This window comes from Marmota flaviventris, chromosome 6 (assembly GCF_047511675.1).
Source record: "Marmota flaviventris isolate mMarFla1 chromosome 6, mMarFla1.hap1, whole genome shotgun sequence".
Taxonomy (NCBI): Eukaryota; Metazoa; Chordata; class Mammalia; order Rodentia; family Sciuridae; genus Marmota; species Marmota flaviventris.
In genome coordinates this window covers 107483187-107507481 of record NC_092503.1, presented here as the reverse complement: position 1 = coordinate 107507481, position 24295 = coordinate 107483187, and the positions used below count along the sequence as shown (strand labels likewise).

At 38.4% G+C, this 24295-nt stretch overlaps 2 protein-coding genes across 2 annotated transcripts in view; one reads left to right on the top strand and one right to left on the bottom strand.

Annotated features, from left to right (window-relative positions):
• LOC114095070 (platelet-activating factor acetylhydrolase) overlaps nt 1-4364 on the bottom strand; it is a 57975-nt gene extending 53611 nt beyond the window's left edge. The window contains exon 1 of the mRNA XM_071613338.1: nt 4187-4364. The gene's annotated coding sequence lies outside the window, so the exon portion shown is untranslated. The remainder of the gene's footprint in view (nt 1-4186) is intronic.
• Nucleotides 906-6718, top strand: Ankrd66 (ankyrin repeat domain 66). Its single transcript, XM_027938234.2, has 3 exons — nt 906-1068; nt 1983-2211; nt 6520-6718. The coding sequence occupies exons 1-3, from the start codon at nt 906-908 to the stop codon at nt 6716-6718; spliced, it is 591 nt and encodes a 196-aa protein (XP_027794035.1).
• Nucleotides 6719-24295: the final 17577 nt, after the last annotated feature.

The following is a 24295-nucleotide window of genomic DNA, read 5'->3' as shown; positions in this document are numbered from 1 at the left end:
TTTTCCAAATGTTGACATACTTCATTACACAATATCTTAAAATTGCATTTATTGAATCACATGATTAATGGTAGGATCTAATAAACATAATTTTTATTGATTCGTTAAGAATGTTCCTATGAAACTGGCCTTTTTTTTTCTTGGAGGGTGTGGTGAACAGCTTGATTACAGTCCAGTTTGCTGTCACAGCCTAACTTTCTATGAAGGAAAGTTTTCTCTACCTTCTCTTTGGAACCATCAGGAAAATTCTCATCAAGGGGAACAAGGCCAAGAACATCTTAATATTATAATGAAATAGTTTTTCATTTCATAGATTCCCTGAAGAAGTCTAAGGAATTTCTAAGCATCTTAGACTACAACGTGAGAACTACTGTTTTAAGGCATAATATTAATACCAGTTTTTAGCTATGTTATTTGTCTGTTTGTGTGTTGCCCCCCTCCCCACCTGGTGTGCAATAGTATTTAATTTCCATAGAGCTCTGGGCCCAGTACATACCTTTCACATGGATTCTCATTGTCTCATAATCCTAGATGTTTATACCCATTCTACAGATGAGAAAGACACAGAATTATATAAATAACTTTAGGTAACACTACTAGAATTTTGAAGTGGGAGTGGGAAATAGTGCTGGAAGGTGGTTTGAGGCCAGTCCATGAGTGTAGACATAATTCAGTGTGCAGTGGGAGCCATCAGTAGTTTTGGGGGTAGGGGACTGGCATGCAGTAACCACAGTAGCTAAGATCCAAGTCCACATTCAGCATAGACCACACACCAGGCAATCCTAGCCGCAAATGCATGAGGCAGGAAAGAAAATCTACAACGCAAAACTCTGTGGAGCACTTGCTAGGAATTAAGGACTGTAATCGAATTTCCTAAATGACGTGTCTCTCCCACAGTTTCTGTCATGGAATTGACCAAAATATCAAACCTGACAAAGCTCCACCAAGCTGTGGCTCTGGGGGACTACAATTTAGTAAAGAGGATTTTGAAGAAAGGTCTTTGTGACCCAAACTACAAGGATGTCGACTGGAATGACCGGACCCCCCTTCACTGGGCTGCAATCAAAGGTGGGTGGGCGATGCCTTAGTAGATCCACCCCTGTGAGCCCACCATTCAGTCTACAGGCTGTGTTACTGAGTAGAAAAAAATATTTTTCTGGAGCTAGATGGAGCATTTCAATCATCACCCCTTACCCACATTAGCAAATTTAGTTTGTTATTTAGTGTCTCTGGGCCTCAGTTTATGCTTCTATATAATGGGGGTAGTAATGTTACAGTGGAGTGATAGGCATTCAGTAAGATAGTGGGTATACAACACCTAGCATATAATCTGCTCTTAATTAATATTAGTCTTTTGCCATTTCCAAAACCACCTTCAGAGAGTACTTGTCACCTGCTGGCCACTGGACTGTGTACTTTATCTTTGTGGGTTCACTTGTACTTCTCAAACGTCCAGTGAGGTAAGTGATAATATTCTAAATGATAGACGAGGAAATGGAGCCTCAGACATTTGTTACTTATCCAAGGTGACACACCTTAGTAAGCCCCATTGTGAGGATATGAACCCACATTTATCTGTTGAGAAAGTCTGTTTGCAAGCTCTGTTAGCTATAATGTAAGTGGGCTTTAAAATATTTATTTTTGAAATGAGCATTGAAAGAGGAGCCTGTCCAGTGCTCCCATGAGCAGGACCTGAGAAGATTTCTGGGACAGTGGACAGGAGAGGGGTATCCTGGAAGGAGTACCGGACATACTGTGAGAGTCCAGGTTCCCCATGGGAACAGGGTTCATGGAGTGAGGACAGGGTGCTGATTCCCCAGTCAGAGGAAGGAGAAGGGATGAAGGGGATGATGATAGGAATCTGGAGGCACCCCGAAGGTGCATTTCCTACCCGTGTCATGTTGTCGAGGCTGGCCCTAGTCTCAGGCCGTGGGGGACATTTTCCTCTTAACCTCCTCCTGTTTCTTCTTGGTCCCTCTAAGGGCAAGTGGAAGTTATGCATCTCCTGATAGGCTGTGGAGCCAGGCCCTGCCTGGTAACTGATGTGGGATGGACCCCCGCTCACTTTGCAGCTGAGTGCGGCCACCTGAATGTACTCAGAGCCCTGCATGCCCTGCATGCCGCCATCGACGCCCCTGATTTCTTTGGAGACACACCTAAGAGGATCGCACAGATCTATGGGCACAGAGCCTGTGTGGCCTTCCTGGAGGAGTAAGTTTCTTTTTTATTTTTATTTTATTTTTTGCTTCCCAACTATAGGAAGGGCAAAGATACAGAAGCTTGTGATCAAGGTCTTTGCCCACTCAGTGGGCTCAGGTCAATGAAAAAGAAATGAGAAAATCCAGTCAACTGACTATTGTTTTCATTAATTTTTAAATTGAGTTATTTTCACAGAAATGACTGGCCTCAGGTAAAAAATACATTGATCTGTTGTTTTAGATTATACAAAAATTGTCTCTGATCAGAGAATTGGGACACAGTTTGAAGAAAGGCGATGATCCCAGATTCATGGGCCCCTGCAGCTTTCTAAAAGGTATTCAAGCTGTGTGACCTTGTACAGGTTGTCACCTTCCTGACCCTCCATTACCTAATATTTAAAATGAGGCAGATGAATTAGAATTTGATTTTCAGACCCTTCTACTTTTTTCAAGCTTCTATGTTCATCTGTGAATCCCCTACTAACACATATATCCAAATAAGAATTTATCTAACATTTTGTTCATTTTTTTTACTCAGTCAAGACATTGAACATAGTTTAATACCAATTATGTACATAGCAGTAGAGCTCAGAGAGGGATGGAAATAAAATTTAGACATTTCTAGTTTTGTTGGATCAACAAGTAACTCATATAATAAAAAGTTGAATAATAGTATCTGGGCATTATTTCTTGGAAATTAAGACAAGGTAGATATCAAATCTACTGGGCTGTGCATGATAGAAGAGGAGGGTGGCAGTGAGATGTCTCCTAAGAGCTGGCAAATATAGTTGTAAGAAAGTTAAACTAGGAAAGTCTTTTCCTATAATGAGATTAGTAATGTGAAGAAGTAACCTAAGAGACTCCTAGGGGCTTTTTACCACTGAGCTATATATCCCTAGTTTTTTTTTTTTTTTTTTTTTTTAAGTCTGAGACAGGGTCCCACTCAGTTGCTGAGGGCCCTCACTAAGTTGCCCAGGCCAGCCTTGAACTAGTGATCCTCCTGCCTCAGCTGGGATTATAGGCATGTACCACCAAATCCAGCTCAAAAGACTCTCTCTTAAAGATGGTGTCACCCACTTAAAATATCCAAAGTCACAAATTAGGTGATTTGAAGAGCAGAGAGGCAGAACCTGAATCTTAGTTTGAATATCTCTATCTTTTCCCCAGTTTTTTCCATTGCCCTTGTCCTCGGTAACCTCCATGCACTGTATGTGAGACCACAGTTCTCTTCATCTTATCAGTTCCTAGAGCCTTAGGTCTTTGAATTGTCAAGACTCTGTCATTCGACATTTTTCATTCCCAATCTATCATGTGCCTGAAAATGTCCCCAATCTCACTCGGCTGCCAGGACAGTACTTCTATTTTCTTCTCATACACTCTTCATAACTTTCCCACCCCTTTTTCATTCATTCTGTACCATACAATCCAGAATTGCCAATCTCGGGAAAATTTCTGTGCTCTCTACTCCTAGGCTTGGTTGACTAGAGAAAAAAAAAAAAAAAATCCCAGCAAGAAGTAAATGAGCATCATCAGAAAGATTTTTTTCTCTGCTTGGCTCTCTCTTCCTGTCCTACTACCTCACTGTCAATTCCAAGTCCCCATTACACTCTCTCAGAGGGTATGTCTTCTTGAAACTTTGAGTTACATGTTTTCCAACCCCTGTATCTACATATATATGTATGTATATATACACACACACATACATATATACACCTATGTACGTATATACCCACATGTGTATATGTATGTATACACATGTATGTATACATACATGTGTGATATATACATGTGTGTTTGTATGCATATATATCAACATATATATGTTGGTATGGGGTTGGAAAAAATATATGTGTCTATGGACATATTCTGTAGTGGGAGCTCTAGGTTTTGATTATTTGCTAAGATTTACAGGAGAAGGAAGAACCCTAACTTACATTTCTTTTAGCTGATTAGAATAGTGTGTCCCTGCAGATCTTACATATACTTACATCAGTTCCTTCTTGCCTCCCATCCCTTCTTCTGTAAAAAGGGTTACCCCTCCATGGAGATTCTTCATGTCTCTTCTACAAGGCCATTGCTCCTGTATTCTTTGTTGCATTTTTACTCTATCTCCTGCATTTTTTTTTTAATGTTCCTTCCTTTCACTTCTTTTTAGTCTGTGAACATGTTCAAATAGATCTTATTAAGCAAAAAGCAGAATCCCACTTCTGTTTCTTTTCTTCCCTACACTTCAAAGCTACTTGAAAATTAACTTACATAATTATCTCTACTTCCTCACCTCTCACTCTTCAGACTTCCCCCTGATCCATCTGTTTACAGAGTCAGCTCTGACCCAAGTTATCATGAAGTTCTTGTTTGCTAAGCCAATGGCTTATTCTTAGTTCACATCTTACTTCTACTAATTCCCATTTATTATATTTTGGAAACTCTTCTCCCTTACTTAATCTGATGCTACTCTCTCCTAGCTTCCCCCTCTCTTCTCTGATTATTTCTCATGATTTGCATATGCTTTTTTCAAAAAGAAAAATTAAATGGTTTATTCTTGCATGCCTTTTAGATGCTGAAATTCCTCTGGGTCCTGCCTTTGGCTCTGCTGCACTGACATTCTCTGAGTAATCTCAGCCCCTCCTTAGTGGCCAGAAGGTGGATGAATGTGACACATGGCCCAAGTATAACTGAGATGGAGGAGCAGTGGCTCCCCTCAAATAGGGGGGAGTGTTATTGCCAGGAAAACTGTGCAGGCAGAAACAACAACATCAAATACATGGTGTGTGAATCATCCTATTTCACTGAAAACTTCCCTCTGACAGAGAGTCTAGAGACAGAATCCTGGGTTAAGAGGAAGTTAATTTGGATCTGGAATAATAGCTAAGACCTGCAAATGGAGGAGGGAGAAAAAATCTGTTGATTTGGAATGAAGCCACCAAGTTGGATTTGTGCATAGTTTGTGCGCATATGTGAAGAGGTAGATGGACAGTGGCAGGATGAATGCCTGGCTAAGTAGAGTATCCATCTGAGGGAGATGTGGAGGATAAGTGTGCATGGGTAGATCAGTGGGTGGCCATAGTCAGCCAGGCAAGTGATAAATGTGAACTCAGGAGATTGACAAGCAGAAAGAGATGCTTTAATAAAGTTGCTTATGCATTGGAGGAGGTGACAGTGGTGCTGTGTAGGTAGACTTGGAGGCATTTAGACTCTAAGTGAGGAGACCACTTAAGGATTTCTTAGCAGTTCATGTTGTGAGTAGGTGAGCTCCTGGGCTAGGAGGATGCAGAAGAAGGACATAAGACATTTTTAAGATATTTGATAATTTTCTGAACATCCTAGGGATCATTGAGGAAAACTTTAACTTTTGATTCAGGCTCTCTAAGTAGCAAATCACTTATTCAACAGGTAGAGGTAAACCCTACTATGTGTATGTCATTAAGTTAGACACTAAAAAGAACATAAAGATAAATCAGACATAGGACTAGACATCAAGAAGTTTCCTTTCTGGCCAGGTGTAATGGTGCACACCTGTAATCACAGCAGCTTGGAAGGCTAAGGCAGGTAAGACCAAAAGTTCAAAGCCAGTTTCAGCAACTTAGTGAGGCCCTAAGCAACTCAGCGACCCTGTCTCTAAATACAAAATTAAAAAGTTCTGGGGATATGTCTCAGTGGTAAAGTGCCCCTGGGTTCAATCCCTATACCAAAACAACAACAATATCAACAACAATAACAAATGTTCCTTTTTGAGTGGGAGAGAAAATAACTGGTTGAACAACTTATTTATATAAATAACACTGAACAAGAGAAAGTGACAAGAGGAGGGATGCTAAGTAATCTGAAGATTTAAAGGTCACTTCCAGCTTGCTGGTGGTAGATTGGGGGATTCGGGGGACAGGAAGGTTCCCTGTGCTCTGATTTGAGAGTTTTTTTTTTTTTTTTGTCCTTCAGTACTATGGATTGATCTCAGGACCTCACATTGTTTAAATTTTAAATAATGAACATGCATTGCTTTAATAATTAGGAAAAAATACAATTAACAGCAAACAAAAAGAAAATAGCCTCTTCAGTAACAGGCCTCTTGCTGGGTGAGCACAATAAGATTTAGCAGTTCCTTCTTTCAGTTTCCTTCTTTGAGTCTATGTATCATCAACTTCTTACTCTGACACATCACTTTCCTCCACCTCCAAGTAGTTTCTTTGGCTTCTGAGACATCCCTAAGTGTGCACTTGGAACCGGGCAAACTAGGCCTCCTTCCAGGCTGTGTGTAGAGCAGGAAGAGAGAGCTTGGTCCCTGGCTCCCGCCCCGAGCTCAGGCCTGTCTGTCTTTGTCTAGGGCGGAGCCTGAGTGCAGGGACCATCGCAGAGCAGCTGAGCAGAATGGGCTGCACCTGGATGAGCGGGACCCAGACTGGGATGCCAAGAAAAGGGAGCTGGAGCTGTCTCTTCCTTCCCCCAGCAAAAATACTAATAAAAAGAAGAAGAGAAATGGAGGCCCAGCCAAGCTTAAATATACCAAGGAGCGGAAAGCGTGAGGGCTGAGCCTGAGGGCTGGATCCTTGTCTGGCGCTGCCAATCTAGAGGCTGTCAGCCTTGTGTTGTCTTTACATAATTTTACTCCAGGAAGCCTGCCCCGGCTTCTACCAGAAGTTCATGACCATTTCGAATTTCATTCAATTTGAAAATCTTGCCCAGGTGCTCTCAGCAGGAGCTGTTGTCTCCTAAAACCTGCTGTCCACCAGACCAGGAAGGGACAAACTTTAGCGGGCCAGTTGCTTACACTTTTTTTTTCTCACCACTAATTTGTACCACTCCCCCACCCAACACCCCATTATAGAATTTCAGGGATCAAAGAAAGAGTCCTGAGGAAACTTGATTTTTTCCAGAGCAAAAAAGGAAAAAAAAAAAAAGTAAAAACAATACTCTAAAACAAAACAAAACAACAACAACAAAAAAAACTAACATTATCCTTTCAATCTATGAAAAAAAATTGTATTTATTGTCACATAGACTAAGCAATGATGTGAACAACTGTATTTCCCAGTTTCCAGCTTTTTATTTTTATTTTTTCTTTTGTGGGACCTGCAATGCCAGGCAAGTCATTTTTACCCATGATTATGTCCACATAGGAGGAACACTTTGGGCCATAGACTAGCTCAGTGAGAAATAACTGAAATTAGTTCATCCCTCATAACTAATGAAAGGTAATAATGTGAAATAATGGAATGTGATTGTGGATCCACTTTTTCTACTGTAAAATTTAGAAAGTTTAAATACAGATTACATTAGATATTTCCAATAAAAATATGGCATCCAATCTGAGATGTAAAATACACATTGGATTTTAAAAACTTAGTACAAAACATGTAAAATGTCTTATAATTTTTAATACTTATTTGTTGCAATGATAATTTTTTGACATTTAGGATGAAATAAAATTTGTAAAAATTAATTTTACCTTTTGCTTTTCTCTTTGAAAAACATGTGACTTATAGAATGTTTAAAATTACCTATATGGTTTGCATTTTACTTCTATTAACATTTCTATAGAATTTAGAAAACATTTAAAGCTTCTATTAGGAGACTAGTCTGGTATATTTTACCTTAATTTGCTACTCCACATTCTAACTTTATTAATTTTTCTGCCTAACTCAGTGTCTTTAGCTGCCAGACATCGCCATTACACACTTACCAATTCATGCTCCTGGTAATATAAGCCATTTTTGGTTTGGATTTTCTAAAATAAAAAAAAAGCTTTAATATCTAATAAGAAAGCCGTTTAGCTATCGAGGATAACTTTCCTACTTATCTTACCCCTGAGCATCAATTCCCTTCTTCTCTGACTTGACAATCCCAGGATGCCCCCTGCTTGCCCTGTTTTTCCTGATTCTCAACTCAGACGAACATTGGAAAACACCTGACTCAAGCCGGACTAAGAAAATTCTTCTCCTGGGAACTTGAAAATAAATTTTCATGAGAGGTTGGACCAGGAACAGACAACTTCAGAAAAATGAAGAGGCCCGTCCTACAAGAGGGCTAAGGAAGTATAGAGAGGTGTTCTAGGAAGAGGAGGAGAGGACTAAGGCAAAAGATGGAGAGAGGTGGATAGTTGAGATAGATGATTGATAGATAGATTAACATCTTTCTACATTCTACTTCTCGCTGCTTACTCAGAGCCTATTAAATGGTATTTTCATGATAAAATTTCTCTTTGCCTACAGTACATATTAAATGGATGTTTTTCTTTGCAAATAGACTTTTCCTAATAAGCATGCTATTTTAATATCATGGGCTCATGAGTCAAGCCCACTTAGGTTTGTATCCTAAACATAGGGGGAATGTCCTGTATGCTTTCCAGTTGCTGTGAGGATGAGATGCAGTGACATGTGTAAAATGCTGGCGTTGGCACTAACTGGCCCCATGCAATGAATGGCTAGGGTATTGTCACAGAAGGGAGCTCCCTTGAGAATCTCAAAGGTGTTCGGATATATCATCCTTTATGAGTCCAGTGAAGCTTTCCATTGTCCCATTTTTTTGGCATGGTCAATAGCCTGACCTGCATTGGCTGAAAAGACATGGACCAAACTGTGAAAAAGCCTCCTTGGGTGGCCCTTATTGCAACCCTAACCTCAGGCCCTTTCAGAACTCTCCTTGTGTCCTCCTTTCATACTTATTGAATTGTTAGGAAACATGTTCTTCTCCCACAAATGTTCATACAGTAAATGGGAACAACAGGAAAAGGATGCTAAAATAGCTTGCCTATGTCTATATTGGTGCAATATAGAGTGAGCAACTTGTGTGTATTTTATCCAATCTGCTTGACATACTTGCAAGACAGGTATCTTTATATCCAATTGACATCACTATCAGAAGTTCTGAGGGGTGGTGACTTACCCAAAACCAAATGGGTTAGATATAGCACTAATCCTTCAGGCACTGGGAACTTGAACAGGTTGCTTAACTCTTCTAGTTTCCTTGTCTGTAAACTGGGAATAACACCAGTGCCTATACCTCAGAGTTGTTGGAAGGATTAAATGAGGCAATTCATTTCAAGTGTTCACTACCCAGAAAGGGGTCATTAAATAGTAGATGGGGTTATTTTTCTCAGTCTTTGGTGTCCCAGACACGTAACAATAATGATTGCTGGGGGTGGGGTTGTGGCTCGGCCGTAGAGCACTTGCCTCGCAAGTGTGAGGCACTGGGTTCAATCCTTAGCACCACATAAAAATAAATAAACAAAAGAAAGGTAGTATGTCCATCTACAACTAAAAAAAATGTTAATAAAAGGAATGACTGCTAAGTTGCATTGGCATTGTCCCAGAGGGAGGAGACAAGGGCACAGGGATTTCTCTGTAGCCCATTAAAGTGCTAAATGAAGGTGCTTACCTGTTTTCCTGCCCCTGAGGTTGAGCCTTTAACTGAGGAATGTCAAATCTGAAGTTATTTCACAATGACATAAGTTCATCTCTTGAAAGGTAAGTGGACTTTACACATCTACCCTGACTCTGCTACGTACGGGTCCATTTCAATGGTGACGAATTGAGATTTGCAGCAGTTGGCGGGGGTGGTATTTGTGTTGTCTGTTCTCTCTCATCCTCACAAGTGGAGAGGAGTTAGCAGATTGCATCATGTAGAAAGCTGAGGCAACATCATGTTATGGGAAAGGCACTTTCCTTTCTTCTTCTTCTTTCTTCTTCTCCCCTTCCTCCTCCTCCTCCTTCTCCTCCTCCTCCTCCTTCTCTTCCTCTTCCTCACCCCTCCTCCTATTTCTTCTTTCTTCTCCTCCTCCTCCTCCTCCTCCTCCTCCTTCTTCTTCTTCTTCTTCTTTTTTTTTTTTTTTGCTAATCATCAGATACTATGTGCCTAATACTATGTTTTGCTCTGAGAATCAAAAGATTAGTGAGGCCTGAGTAGGCTGCGTGATCCTGAAAGCACTTAACTCAATGTGGAATACTTATTGCCTAGAAGGGTAAATGTAAATGTTTTCTAAAAGCAAAGGAAGCAAGCTACCTTAAAAGATGCCTTTGCCCTGGCTTTATTTATTTTTATTTTTTCTTTTTATTTATATATGACAGCGGAATGCATTACAATTTTTATTACACATATAGAGCACAATTTTTCATATCTCTGATTGTATACACAGTATATTCACACCAATTCATGTCTTCATACCTGTACTTTGGATAATAATGATCCTCACATTCCACCATCATTAATAACCCCATGCCCCCTTTCTTTTCCTCCAACCCCTCTCTGCCCTATCTAGAGTTCGTCTATTCCTCCCATGATCCCCCTCCCTACCCCACTATGAATGAACCTCCTTATATCAAAGAAAACATTTGGCATTTGATTTTGGGGGATTGGCTAACTTCACTTAGCATTATCTTCTCTAACTCCATCCATTTACCTGCAAATGCCATGATTTTGTTCTCTTTTATTACTGAGTAATATTCCATTGTGTATATATGCCACATTTTTTTTATCCCAAAGGACTTTAAAACAGCATACTATAGGGACACAGCCACATCAATATTTATAGAAGCACAATTCACAATAGCTAAACTGTGGAACCAACTTAGATGCCCTTCAATAGATGAATGGATAAAAAAAATGTCCTGGCTTTATAAATGAGAAATGGAAGATGTTATGAGCTGAGGCATGTGTCTCTCTCCCCAAAATCAGATGTTGAAATCCTAATCGTCAGTTCCTCAGCCTATACTCTTATTTAGAAAAGCAGTCATTGCAGATGCAATAGTTAAGATGGGTTCATAATGAAGGAGAGTGGGTCCCTAGTCTAATATGATTAATATCCTTATAAGAGACCTAGAGGAAAGACAGTGTGAGGAGATATAGCAAGGAGATGGACATCTATAAACCAAGGAGAGATGCCTGTGTCAGTTCCCTTCCTTGAAGCTTTGAGAGGGAACCAACCGTGCTGATACCCTGAGTTCAAACCTGTAACCTCTAAAAGTACAAGTCACCTACTGTGTGGTACTTTGTTATAGCAACCTTAGCAAACTAATTCAGAAGCCATTTAAATAAAAGTATTGGTTACCGAGTCAGAAATTTTTTTGTCATGTCTCTGAGCACAGTTATAGAGCATATCAGAAGGGCTTGAGTATTTTTTGAATACCTTTGAATATGATGCATTTTGAAAGGCAGATTTCAGATTAGAACCCAAAGCTTTTGATTCCTAGTTCAGACAGAGCTACTTCCAAGATAATAAATAGCACTGTGCATGTCCAGTGCATTTTAATATAGAAGAAAAGTTTTGTTTTGTTTTTTTTTTTGGTTGATAATTGGATTACATGGACTCTTTTCTTGGTCATGGAAGGTTTTTTAAAAATCAATATTTACTGTGGATTCTAAGAATGTTCACTTGGGGTGTGTCTCCATGTAATAAAAGCATCTAGGCAGAAAAATGTAGGCAACACTATTGGTTAGTATTTATGTTTTCAAAGAGGTTGTTGGGATTTTTTTTTAGTAATATCTATTATTTGCTATTGGTTGAGGGAAAGTCCCAGATAGTCTAGTTTCAGCTATAAATGTTATTAAATATTTTTCTTACCAGTTTTCTGACTTTTTTTTTTTTTTTTGGTTATTTTTGTTGTTTTTCTATTTCCATCTTATATACTCCCTTGGCAGGCAGTGTTCCCTTGAGGGTCCTCGAAGATAAACTTGTTGTGTGAAAGCAAACAAAAACATCTAACAACAACAAAAAAAATGGTGCATCCAAATCACATATTTTGCAATTAACTATTCTATAAAAATGAAAATGATTGATGCAGTCCCTCTTCTTTGAATGTTACAACATTGGTTTTTGAGATGATCATACCTTGAGTCTTGAATTCTGTTCCCATCCCCAAACACATTATTAAATGAAGGGAAGATAAATTCAAAAGGTAAAGTAAGTAAAATGTGGATTAAAGAATCTACCAGGAAGGAGATCATTAAAGCAATATTCATCAAGAATAATTTTAAATATATCAGTCTACAGCTTTCAGAGAAAATATAAAATGTTTAAAATAGAGGTAACACAAAAATAAAAATTATAACTAATTATAGAATTTTTATTACCAATCCCTATCCCTTAATCTGACCTCATTTCCTAATACTCTTCTTTCTACACTTGCTACCTAGTAATGCCTACAATAAATGCTAAACGTGGTTTCAAACATGCCACTTTGTCCACTCAATAACTCTTTGAGGTAGGTGTTATTGTGATGACACAGGGATTTATAAGGTTAGGTAATCTTCCTGTTCACACATCTAGCAGGGGCCAAAGCAGGAACTTGGATTTAAGCAATGTGGCTTCATATTGTGGCCTCATAGCCACTGTGCCACACACCCTGCCTCTCTGCTCTGGGCCCTGGTTTCCATCTGCTAGGCACCTTCTTTCTTTCCTCCTACCTCTCCTAATCCTCTTCCTCCCTCAGGGTCTACCTTCAGCAAGAAGCCTTTTCAGAGTACACAGCTCACTCTAGACCTGTTTCTAGATTTATTAAATTTTCAATGATGTAATTGATTGATGTGTTATCACCTTCCTCTACTCTAAGCTTGGTTCTACTTTAGGGTCTCTAAAAAGCAGGGGCTCTGCATAGATTTATTTGGTTTCCCTGTAGGGCTTAGCACAATGCTAGTCACATATACATTTTCTGATCAGGAATGGAGTCACTAAATGTTTTCTAGATCAGGATGAGGAAGGATCTCTTCCCACTAAAACTGGAAAAAAGAAACTCATGGAATTGAAGCTGGAGTATTTGAGAAATTAAGGATGGTTTTCTCTACAAATTAGAGGAACTTGAGCTTTCTGTCTTTCAATCCTAATCTTTAGAAACTGGTACAAGTTTAATTTTAACCCAAGTTACTGAGCTGGTTGCAGAGTCAAATGATAGAAGCTTCTGTGTGCTGAGCATTGACTATGTGCCAAGTGTTTTGTATCAATCTCTTCCAAACATCATGCTGACCCAGTGAGTCAAGTATTTTTATAGATAAATAAACGGAAGTTTAGTGAAGTTGTCTGTCTACAATGAGGTAATCAATAAGTTACAGTTACTAGTGTTTGCAAACCATGCTTTCTGTGCTTGATTCCTTTGGTTTATTCATTTGCAGTTTCCCAGGCTGCCTTTGTATTTAGCCAAGTTTTTTTGTCTTTGATTTTCATCCAAAATGTTCCAGAGAAAAGTACTTATGAATACTGATTTCAATTTTCTTCTAAAATGAAAATGACATAATGGTGGCATTCACAGTTGACATGACTGTCTTCTTATAAAATCCCAATGATCTGGAAAAAAAGCTGCTATAACTAATTAGGTCACTGGATAGCAAATATGCTTATGAAGATATTGAGTAATATTTCAATATTACTGGTATAAACCAGTTATTCTTACTAGATAAGACTGACTTGACTAACATCAAATTTTGTCTTTGGTCTAGAATTATGTCAGTCTAGTGAGATAACCATGTTCTCTTTATGATAATCTGACTATGTGACTACAAATTTGATACAGTTTCTTATTGTTAAAAATAAGGAACCCTAAAGGTAGTAAAAGGTTAGCAAGGGAATACTACAAAGAACTCTGTCTCAAATTTGACAACTTTATAGGAAATACAAAAATTTATTTATTGAAAGACACAAATTATCAAAGTTCACTTTTTTAAAAAAGAAAGAAATAGTTTTGTATTAATTTAAAAAATGAAATTGAGCTTGGTGTGGTGATATACATTCATAGTTCCAGCTACTTGGGAGGCTGATGTGGAAGGATCACCCAAATCCAGGAGTTCAAGGCCAACTTTGGGCAATATCTCAAAATACATAATAAGTAAACAAACAGTTGAATTTGTAATTAAAAAAGATTTAAAAAGAAAACTTCATGTACAGGTACTTTTCCTGGCAAAGTCCACCAACCATTCTTCCAGAAAATAGAAGAGGAAGGAATACTTCCCTACACATCTTATGAAGCCAACATTACACTGATAAATAAAACCAGACAAAAATATGGAAAAAAAAATTACAAAGTGATATTCTTCATGAACACAGATGCAAAAGTTCTTAACAACCAAAACACCACAAATTAAATTCTGAAGTACATTAAAAGATCCAGCTTACATCATTGCTGTGATAATAATTTTGGTTATCAACTTGACTGGATTAAGAGACATCTAGAAATTTGGTAAAATCTGGGTGTGTCTGTGAAGGTGTTTCCAGAGGTGACTGAGAGATGGAGTCAGCAAAATGAGAAGAAAATGTCTGTCCTGTACAGGCTGGGGACTCAAATGGAACAAAAACACAGACGGAGGAGAAAGTTAATGCAAGCGCGTTCTAGACCCTTCTTGAGCAAGTGCATTTGTTATGCTGCCATCACTTGGGAACATCAGACTCCAGACTCCTCAACCTTTGAACACAGACTCAGGCTTGCACTGCAGACTTGTTTCAGCAACTCTTTGGGGGCTTCTGAGCCTTCAGCTTCAGACTGGGGCTGTATCATTGGTACCTCTTGTACTGAGTCTTGGCTTCTTAGACTGATTTCCCTGGCGCTCCAGTCTGCAGACAGCCATTGTAGCAGTATGCAGCTTTTGCTCATGTAAGCTGATTGAATAAATCTCTCGTATACTATATATCATATAAAATATTATATGCCAATTTTCTGGAGAACCTTTACTAACACAATAGCTAAATGGGGAACCCCCGCCCAGGAATGCCTGGCTGGTTCAACATTCAATTATCATTATGATCCAATTATTCAATGGTATCAAAATACTAAAGACAAAACCTATGATCATTTCAATAAATGTGAAGAAAGCATTTGAAAAAATTCAATAAAAAATAAAAACACTTAGAAAACTGGAAGAACCTACTTTCTACAAAAAAATCATTTTAAAAGAACTACAGTTGAAATAATTAATGATAAAAAACTGAATATTCTTCTCTTAAGACAGGGAATAAAACAAGTGTTTTCCTCTTGCCATTTCTATTACACCTTATCCAGAAGTTCTAGCTTATGCATGAAGGCAAGAAAAACAAATAAAAAGAATGCAGATTAAAAAGAAAAGAATAAAGCTATCTCTGTTCATAGATGACATGATTGTCCATTCAGAAAATTCCAAATAATATGCAAAGACAGTTAATAGATCTAATAGTGAGTTCAACAAGGCTACAGGATGTAAGGTCAATATATTTTTTTAAATTTCTATTTCTATATACTAGCAATGAAATATTGGCAATTGGAAAATGTATAAGTGCCATTTATAATAGCACCAAACCACTGAGCATGGTAAATGAATTTGAGCTTGGCGTGGTGATGTACATTCATAGTTCTAGCTACTTGAGAGGCTGATGTGGAGGGATCACCCAAATCTAGGAGTTCAAGGCCAGCTTTGGGTAATATCTCAAAATGCATAATAAATAAGCAAATAGTTGAATTTGTAATTTAAAAATATTCAAAAAGAAATTACAACAAATGTTGGAATCCCAGCAACTTGGGAGGCTGAAACAGGTGGATCACAAGTTCAAGCCAGCCTTAGCAAGTTAGTGAAGCCCAAAGCAACTTACAGATTTACCCTGTCTCAAAATCAAATAAATAAATAAATAAATAAATAAGGGGCTGGGGATGTAGTTTAGTGGTAGAGCATCCCTTGGTTCAAGTTCCAGTATTAAATAAAATAACACCAAAATTCTTGGGGATAAATCTAACAAATGTCCATAACATAGTATTAATTTATATCTGATAAAAAATATGAGCAGGATCTTTATGCTGGAAACTGAAATACTGATTAAAGAAATAAAAGATCTAAATAAGTATAGACATGTAATTGTCCACTGATTGGAAGATTCAATACTGTTCAAGCATCAGTTCTTCCCAAACTCTTTCATAAATTCATTGGAATTCCAATCAAATTCCACCAGGATTTTTTATATGAATTAACATGCTCCTTCTAAAATTTATAAGAAAAGGAACTAAAATTGTCAAGACAATTTAGAAAAAGAAGAACAAATTGAAAGATGTTATCTGATTTCAAGGCTTACAGTAATATAGACAAAAATATAAAAATGTAGATGAAAGGAATAGCACAGAAAGTCAAGAAAAAGACCCACACAAATCATAACCAATAAGTTTTTGATAAAGGTGACAAGGAAAATCAATAAAGGAAAAAAATTCCCAACAAATAGTGCAGGAATAATTAGATATCATATTCAAAGAAATGAACTTTCATCTGTACTTGCACCAAATATAAAAATTAACACAAAATATAGACTTGAAAATAAAACACAGAACTTTGAAACTTCTAGAAGAAAATAAAAGAGAAACTCTTCTGGCCTTGGTATTAGGAAAGATGTCTTAAGTATGACAGCAAAAGTATGATTTGTAATTAAAAATGAGAACTAGGAGCTTCTGCTATTCAAAAGACACTGTTCAGGGAATTAAAAAAAAAACCAAATCACAAACTTGGAGAGAGCTTTTGAGAACCATATATCTGATTTTAATGAAGTATATTCATAATGTATTTTTAAAGTAAAGTTCAAAGCCACAATAGGGTGTGGTGTTGCACACCTATAATCCCTACTTGGGAGGGTGAGACAGGAGGATTGCAAGTTCAAGGCCAACCTGGGCAATTTAGTGAGACTTTGTCTCAAAATAAAAAATTAAAAGGGCTGAAGACATAGCTCAGTGGTAAAGTGCTACAGGGTTAAATTCCTAACCAAATATTTATAAAATAATTCAATTTACAAAATTGGTAAAAAAATTGAACAGATGATTCATCAAAGAAAATACTCAGATGGAAAATAAGTACATGAAAAGATGCCTGACCTCATTAGCCATAGGGAAATGCAAATTTAAATCACAACAAGAAATTCTACACATTCTTTTGGAATGAAAGAAAGAAAAACAAAACAAACAGACACACACTCACACACACATACACACACACACACAAGCCTGACAATACCAAGGGCTGAAGAGAAGTCAAAGTACTGGAATTTTTGCTTGCTGGTGGGAATGCAAAATGGTGCAGCTGTTTTGGAAACAGTTTGAAAATTTCTTATAAAGTTTAGTATTTACTTATTATATGATGTGGCAATCCCAATCCCAGATATATTCCTAAAATAAAACCTTATATTCATATAAAGCTTGTATGTGAATATTTATTGAGGTTTTATCCATAATTGCCAAAAACTGGGAACAATTCAAATGTCCTCAACTTGTGAATGGATGAACAAACTTGGTAAATAAATGCAATGAGATATTACTTAGTTATAAAAAAAGAGGGTGTGGGGGTGGGGGAATGAAGTGCTAGTACTCCATAACACGCCTGAGTCTCCAGTGTATCATGCTGCAGGTAATGAGATCAGACTCAAAAGGCTACATATGTATGAACTGGATGACACTCTGGGAAATATACAGTTGTACGGACAGAGGACGGACCAGTTGTTAACAGGGACTAGTGATAGAGGAGGGATTGGCTTAAAAGGGGCACTGGTAAGTGCTCAGGAGAAGCAACTGTTCTGTATTTTGTGAAGTGTGCCGTAAACATTTTTTAATAAGGGGAAGGAATCAATGGTTACTGAGCTCAAAGCTTTTCAAAACATTGATTCCTTGAGGATTGAGTGTGGAAAAAAGATATACATATATCACAGGATGGAGAAATTTTGGGGTGATACTAGGATGGTTTAGTGGATACCCTAATTGGCTGTGTATTAGAATCACCTCTGGAATTTAAAAAAATACTGATTCATGAATTTTACCTCAGATCATAATTCCATAATTCAAGGTCAGATCCCAGGAATTTTTATGTTTTTAATATTGTCTAAGTTGTGGTACCCATCTGGGTTTAGAATCCTGGGCATGTAATTGCTAAAGTCCTTTTCAATATAAACATCCTTATGAATGCATAGATGTATATTCACTTCACTGGGCAAAAAAATAAATAAATATTTATCAGTCCTAAGTGAAATTTAGCGTTTCCTTCAACTATGAATGTGAATAACAAAACTCAGCTGTATTATTAGTTCCTGTGAATTTGCTGCACACAGACATCTCAGATATTTTTTTGTTATATTAACATGATATTTAAGATTATGGTTTTTCAGATCATGAAATGTTTTGATTATGTCTCATATCTTGAAGTATCATTTATAATGATCAAAATTGGAAATTATGGTAACCACTGAAATTATTCCAAAATCTAGTTATTTAAAAGAAGAACAGAGAAACAAAAATGTTTATTTTAAATTTTTTATTTTTATTTTTTAGTTATACATGACAGTAGAATGTATTTTGATATCTCATACATACATGGAGTATAACTTCCCATTCTTGTGGCGTTACACTGACCGAGAAAAAAAATGTTGTGACACAAACTGTTATTTTCATATTTTGATAATTGTATTTTAATAAAATTAGTGTCCTTTGTAATCTTTTACATTTTGATTTCTTTTTAAATATTTTTCTTAGAAGGAGCTCCATATGTTCCACCACATGCCCTAAAGAACCCAGGTACAATACATTTAAGCATTTCCATGACAAGGCTTCCTGATTTGAAGTCTTATGACTCCCATAATTGCAGACACATATATATTTAAATGGAAGTAGAGGATGAAAACTCTCTAAATGCAAGTGGTGACTGGGTTTTGGATCATCGAAGGTGTCTGTAGTTACTAACACCCCTCTCTCACTCAGGTTGGCAAGGGAATGAATGCATTCAGTGGTGTGAGCCCTGAGGCAGGTTGAGGACAGCAGGGCTTGGGTCTTGAGGGATGCAGTGGGCAATGTGAGCAATCCCATGTCACTCATTCTCCACTCATCATGACCAAACTTCCTTTCCTCCCACTGGTTCAGTACACAGCACATAAAACAAAGGCAAACAAAAAGTCAAGGTTGTCAGCTGAATTCAAAGGCAAACAAATATTATGCAATACAAATGAGTAGACACTGAAACGGAGGCACAAAACAAGACAGTAAATATTAAGCTCTATGGGAGAGGAACCACATAATTTCTCTCTTTTAAAAACACAGTGCTTAGAATTCTGGTTCTAGCAAAGGGAATAAATGGAAAGTTACTTTTGTTTCATTTTTTTTTCTAAGAGATGTTAATGACCTAAGAATAAAATTCCCAGTGCAGGGATGAAAAGGAAGACTGGTCAAGGTGAAGGCATAAAGACTATATTTTGGAGAAGTGCCATGTCAGAAGGCATCAGAGCACAGTGGGCAGAGAGCCAGGGCTTTTGCCCAAGTTAGAGATGGGGTGCAGCACTTCCCAGTTCAGTGACCTTGAGGAAATCTCTAACTTTTGTGAGCCTCAGTTTCTTTTTCTGTAAGCTGGGTTGATGCCAGTTTTATTAATGCTTATGAAATTTTCTCCGGGGAGAAAGTATTGAGAGAGTCGAATGGGAGAAAGCATTCTCCAAATTCATCAAAACCAAAGGCTCCACAAAAAAGACAGATTGAGAAAGGATTAGATAGATGGCTAGATATATTTGAAGCCAAGTAGTGAGAACTGATAGAAAATAGGCATAAGGTTGTTCTTGTAAAATTCTTCCAATTTCCTGTGTTCAAAAGTTTTCTAGATACAATCTCATATGAAAAATCTGCAGGCTTTTCTATAGCAATAATTTGCCTTTGAAAATGTCTCTAGTGTTTACAAGCCCAGGAAGTGAGGAACAGTTCTCTTATCCTCTGCTATGCAGTTGGAGTTCAGTATCCAGTTTAGAGTATAAAGAATTGGGCAAATCCTAGCAAATCTGTTTCCAGAATTTGAACTTGAGCAATTTGATTGGTTTGCCTTTTCTTCAGTTTCCTCCTTAGTGAATGGTGATAGCTATACCTGCCTCTTAGATCTAAGCATGATATACCTGGTACCCAGGATTAGTAAATTACAGTGACTGCTGTCCTTATTCCCAGAGTCAAAAGGACCTTAAAGTTCATCTAGCAGAAATCCCTCATTAACAAGTGGGCAATCAGGTGCCCAGAGAAGAAAACCAATTTCCCCAGGGACACAGCTGAATGGTAGTAGAACGAGGATCTGTATTCAGGGCTTCAGTGTTCCCTTCCAGGAGGCTATCCATCTTACCATTCTGCCTCCTGAAGCTGTTTCTTCAATTTTATAAAATTACATAGACCAACCAGGTGTCATCAATAATTTCTATGCAAAAAGGCAATCAGGTGTCATCAATAATTTCTGTGCAAAAGAGCAAATTCCAGCAAAATCTAGCTTTTGGAGCTTGTTGTCCTGATGGCTTTGCTGCCCTGTTCTCAGCTTTGGGTACTCCTAAATTCAATAGGGTCAAAGAAATTTGAAGTAACCTGACTTAAATTTTCTAGGTATCTTGGATCTAAAAAGCACAGAATTTTTAGGAAATACACTGGCAGATTGGCAGCCCCAGCAAGCCATTTATTGTCCCATCTCATTTGAGAAGATTAGGACAAAGAAGCAGTTCTCCTCCAGAATGACCCGGTCCCAAGGCCATCCTGTTCCTATGTGTATTCCTCCTTATTGGGCTGGGAAACTACAAACCTTGCCAAATTCACAAAAGAGAAATCAGAAACCTTCTCCTATTAGGAACCATGGGACTGTTTAGCAATTTTGCACCACTGATAGGGGACAGATGTGAGTAATGGGAACACAGGGTTAAAGGAATAATTCTAAAAAATGGGCCCACTGTGCTGATCCACATGCTTTCTTGTCCAAGAAGCATTTTCCCTGAAGCCCTGCCTGGCTTAAGCAGACAGGATATGTCACATGCCTCAGTAAACTACCTGTTATCAGCAGGAGAAATGCAGGCCCAACATAATGCCAATAAGAGGACACAAGTTACCCTGAAGGAGGAGGCTTTTGTGACACTTTCACAGACCAGATCTTGGAATTCATGGGAGATAAGGATAATTCCCCCTAACCATAAAATGTGTAAGAACAGGTTCCAATTAGAACCAGTCAGCATGGACCAAAGTGACCTAAAATGGTCATGGCAGTGGGGACTTGAAAGTCTGATGTCATCCTGCTGTCAGTCAAAAGTCAAGAGATGAACCTGGGTGGAACTCTTTGGAAATTTCCCTGAGACCCCCAATAAGACTGGAGGGCAAGAGAGGCATGTGGTCCTTCTCCTCTCTGTCCCATTCTCTCCCTTGAGAGTGTCTTCTTCTCCCTTTTCCCATCCCTTCTAATAACTCATTGCCTGTTACTCCGAGTTGTATATCTGAAATCTTTCTGACTTGATCACAAGAATTGGGGATTAAAGGGAGGTTTACCGCCGCAGTTTCCCAGAAGATCCCAGTCCTCTAACAATACAAACCCATAATTTGAGAATATCTTCTGCTCTCTACATTGGCTATCTGATATTAACCTGAGCACACTGGGACTCTTCTCTGGCCTTATCTAATATGCACATCAACTGTGCTGTCTCTAAGTAAATTGAGTCATAAATATTTCTTTTCTTTATTATTTTTTTTCAGCACTGGGGATTGAACCAAAGGGCACTCCACTACTAAGATATGTTTTCAGCCCTATTTGCTTTCTTTGTTTTTGAGACAGGGTCTTACTAGGTTGCCCAAGAACTTGCCATTCTCCTGCCTCAGCCTCCGAAGAAGCTGTAATCACAGGCATGTACTACCACATCCAGACGAAGGTTTCTTTTTGAAGATTCAATATGGGAATTTTCACAACTATGTAACTCTGGGCCTCCTTATCAATTGCTGTGAAAGTTGATGATTATAGACCCTTAAAGAATCTAAGATGGCATAATGCCTTCCTCTGAGAAATCAAGATTACAGGTGAAAGAGTGAAATTAAAGGTCTGAATATTATTGATTTTGTGAAAACCTAAAACTACATAAGATTTTGGGGTCTTTCCTACCATCAAAGAACTCACTGGAATTGGTTGGCAAGGAGTCAGCAAAGACAAAATTTTTTAAAAAAGGTTTTATTGAAATATAATTTACATGCCATAAAATGGTCTCGTTTTCTGTGTACAATTCAGTGATTTTTAGTAAACACACATAGTTGTGCAACCATCACCACAATCCAGTTTTAGCTCAGTTTCATCAGCATTAAAGGAATCCTACCTGGCCATTAGCAGTCAATTCCCATTCCCACTCCCAGCCCCTGACACCCACTGATGTATTTCCTGTCTGTATAGAATTACTTTCTCTGGACATTACCTGCACGCAGATAGAGATAACAATATCTCCACTATTCATTACTCAATAAATCACTTAACAAATGTGCATTAAGCAAGTGATGTGTGTCAGACACTATGTTAGGTGTTAGGGTCTTATCCTAAATTGAGCAAAACAGACTAGGACCCCATCCAGCTGGGAAGGCAAGAAATTAAAAAGTCAAAAGCAATAAAGAGGGGCCTGGGAGAGGGGAGGCCTGGGGCTTTCAGAGAGTCCTCACCTGGAGCACATATGTAGTCTGAAGGAGTCGGGGGAGGCTTCTTGGAGGAAGTTAACATCTGAACAGAAACCTGAAGGGTGAGTTGGGATTAAGCAAGAGAAGAGACAGGAAGAGCACACTCCAGGCCAGGGGATGCACGCCATGGTATGTAGAGGGCCCTCCAACAGCTGTAAAGTAGGGTTGGTTGTGACACAGTGTTATTGTGCATGTAGTGGAACAGGGCAAAAATGTAATCAGGGAAACCAACTAAGGAAATTGCTGTGTAACCCAGGCGAGACTTGCCACTAGGAGGCAGCATAGCCCAAGAGTTAAAAGCTTGGATTCCCAAACCAGACTGCGGGGTCTAAGAGGTGTTCAACCTTGGAAAAATTACTTTACCAATCTAAAATTCCTTCTCATTTGTGAGTTGAAGAGAGTCATAGTGCTCTGCTCAAGGGTTGTCACTATCAGAATTAAATGACAGAGGCTTGTATGGCATTTTACATAATGCTGGGTACAAGGACTTGAGCCATCAGGGAGCAGGAGCGCGCTAAAGCCCCTCCATCTCTTGCTCTGCTTAATATACATTACTGAGCATCTGCAGTGTGTTAAGTGCTGTCATTCTCCCTGCTCTCAGGCCATTTTAATGGAGCAGGATAAATCTTAGCCTTCTGGGACCATAGACTCGTTGACCATCTGATGCCACTTAGATCACATGTCAGAGTCACAGATGTGCTTGGAGGGAGAGTAGAGAACTCAGTCATAGAGTGAGCAGACAGATGCTCAGGATGTGCCCCATCAGCCCTTTCCATGGACCTTGATTATGTTCAATGACAGTTGAGCATTCATGGAGGGAACCCTTTTGCTGGGGTGGCTCCTGTCAGCTGATTATTTCTCTCAATAGCTATGGATGTGCCCACTCTTCTGGAAAGTTGCTCTGGCTTTATTCATCACTATATGCTTCTGTCTGCTTGCCAGGAAAGCATTCTCTGTGTTGCCCTTCACTACATCTTGGTAGCTCAGCTTTATTTACTTCATGAGCTCTCTTTGGCTAGATAAATATTACGGATCCATTGGTTTTATCTCAATTTTTCCTCCATAGAAGCATCATGTTACTGTAGCATGACTCACATATATCAAATGTACAGAGTTTAAATGAACAGTTTAATATATGCACCTATGACACTTCACAATCTTAACGGGGTTAGAACATTCCCACAGCCCAAGAGAGCTCCCCGTGTCCCTTTCCAGTCAGACTGGACCAATGCAGTCCCTCTTCCTCTCCTGCCCTGTCCCCCTGTCTGCAACTTCTGTTCTGATTTCTGTCACCAGAGATTCGTTTGGCCTATTTTTGAACTTCATATAAAAAATCATTATTATGCATTCTTTTATATGGAATTTCTTTCACTCAACACATTTTGAGATTTATGTTATTAACTGTGTCAATAGCTTATTCCCTATATGAATTATACCACGATTTGTTCATGAGTTCATCATTTCATGGACACTGTGTTGCTTCCAGTGTGAGGCCATTACAATTAAAGCTGTGATGAACATTGTGTGCACACCTTTCTGTTTACACATATTTTCATTTCTCTCTGGCAAACATTGAGGAGTGATATTGCATAGTAACTAGGTAGACAAATGTTAAGGTTTATGAGTTTTGTTTCTAATTGAGTTGCCATGCCTGGGAAGGCAGGAGAGTCCTGGCTAAAGGACTTACTGGCTCTGAGTCTTAGAAGT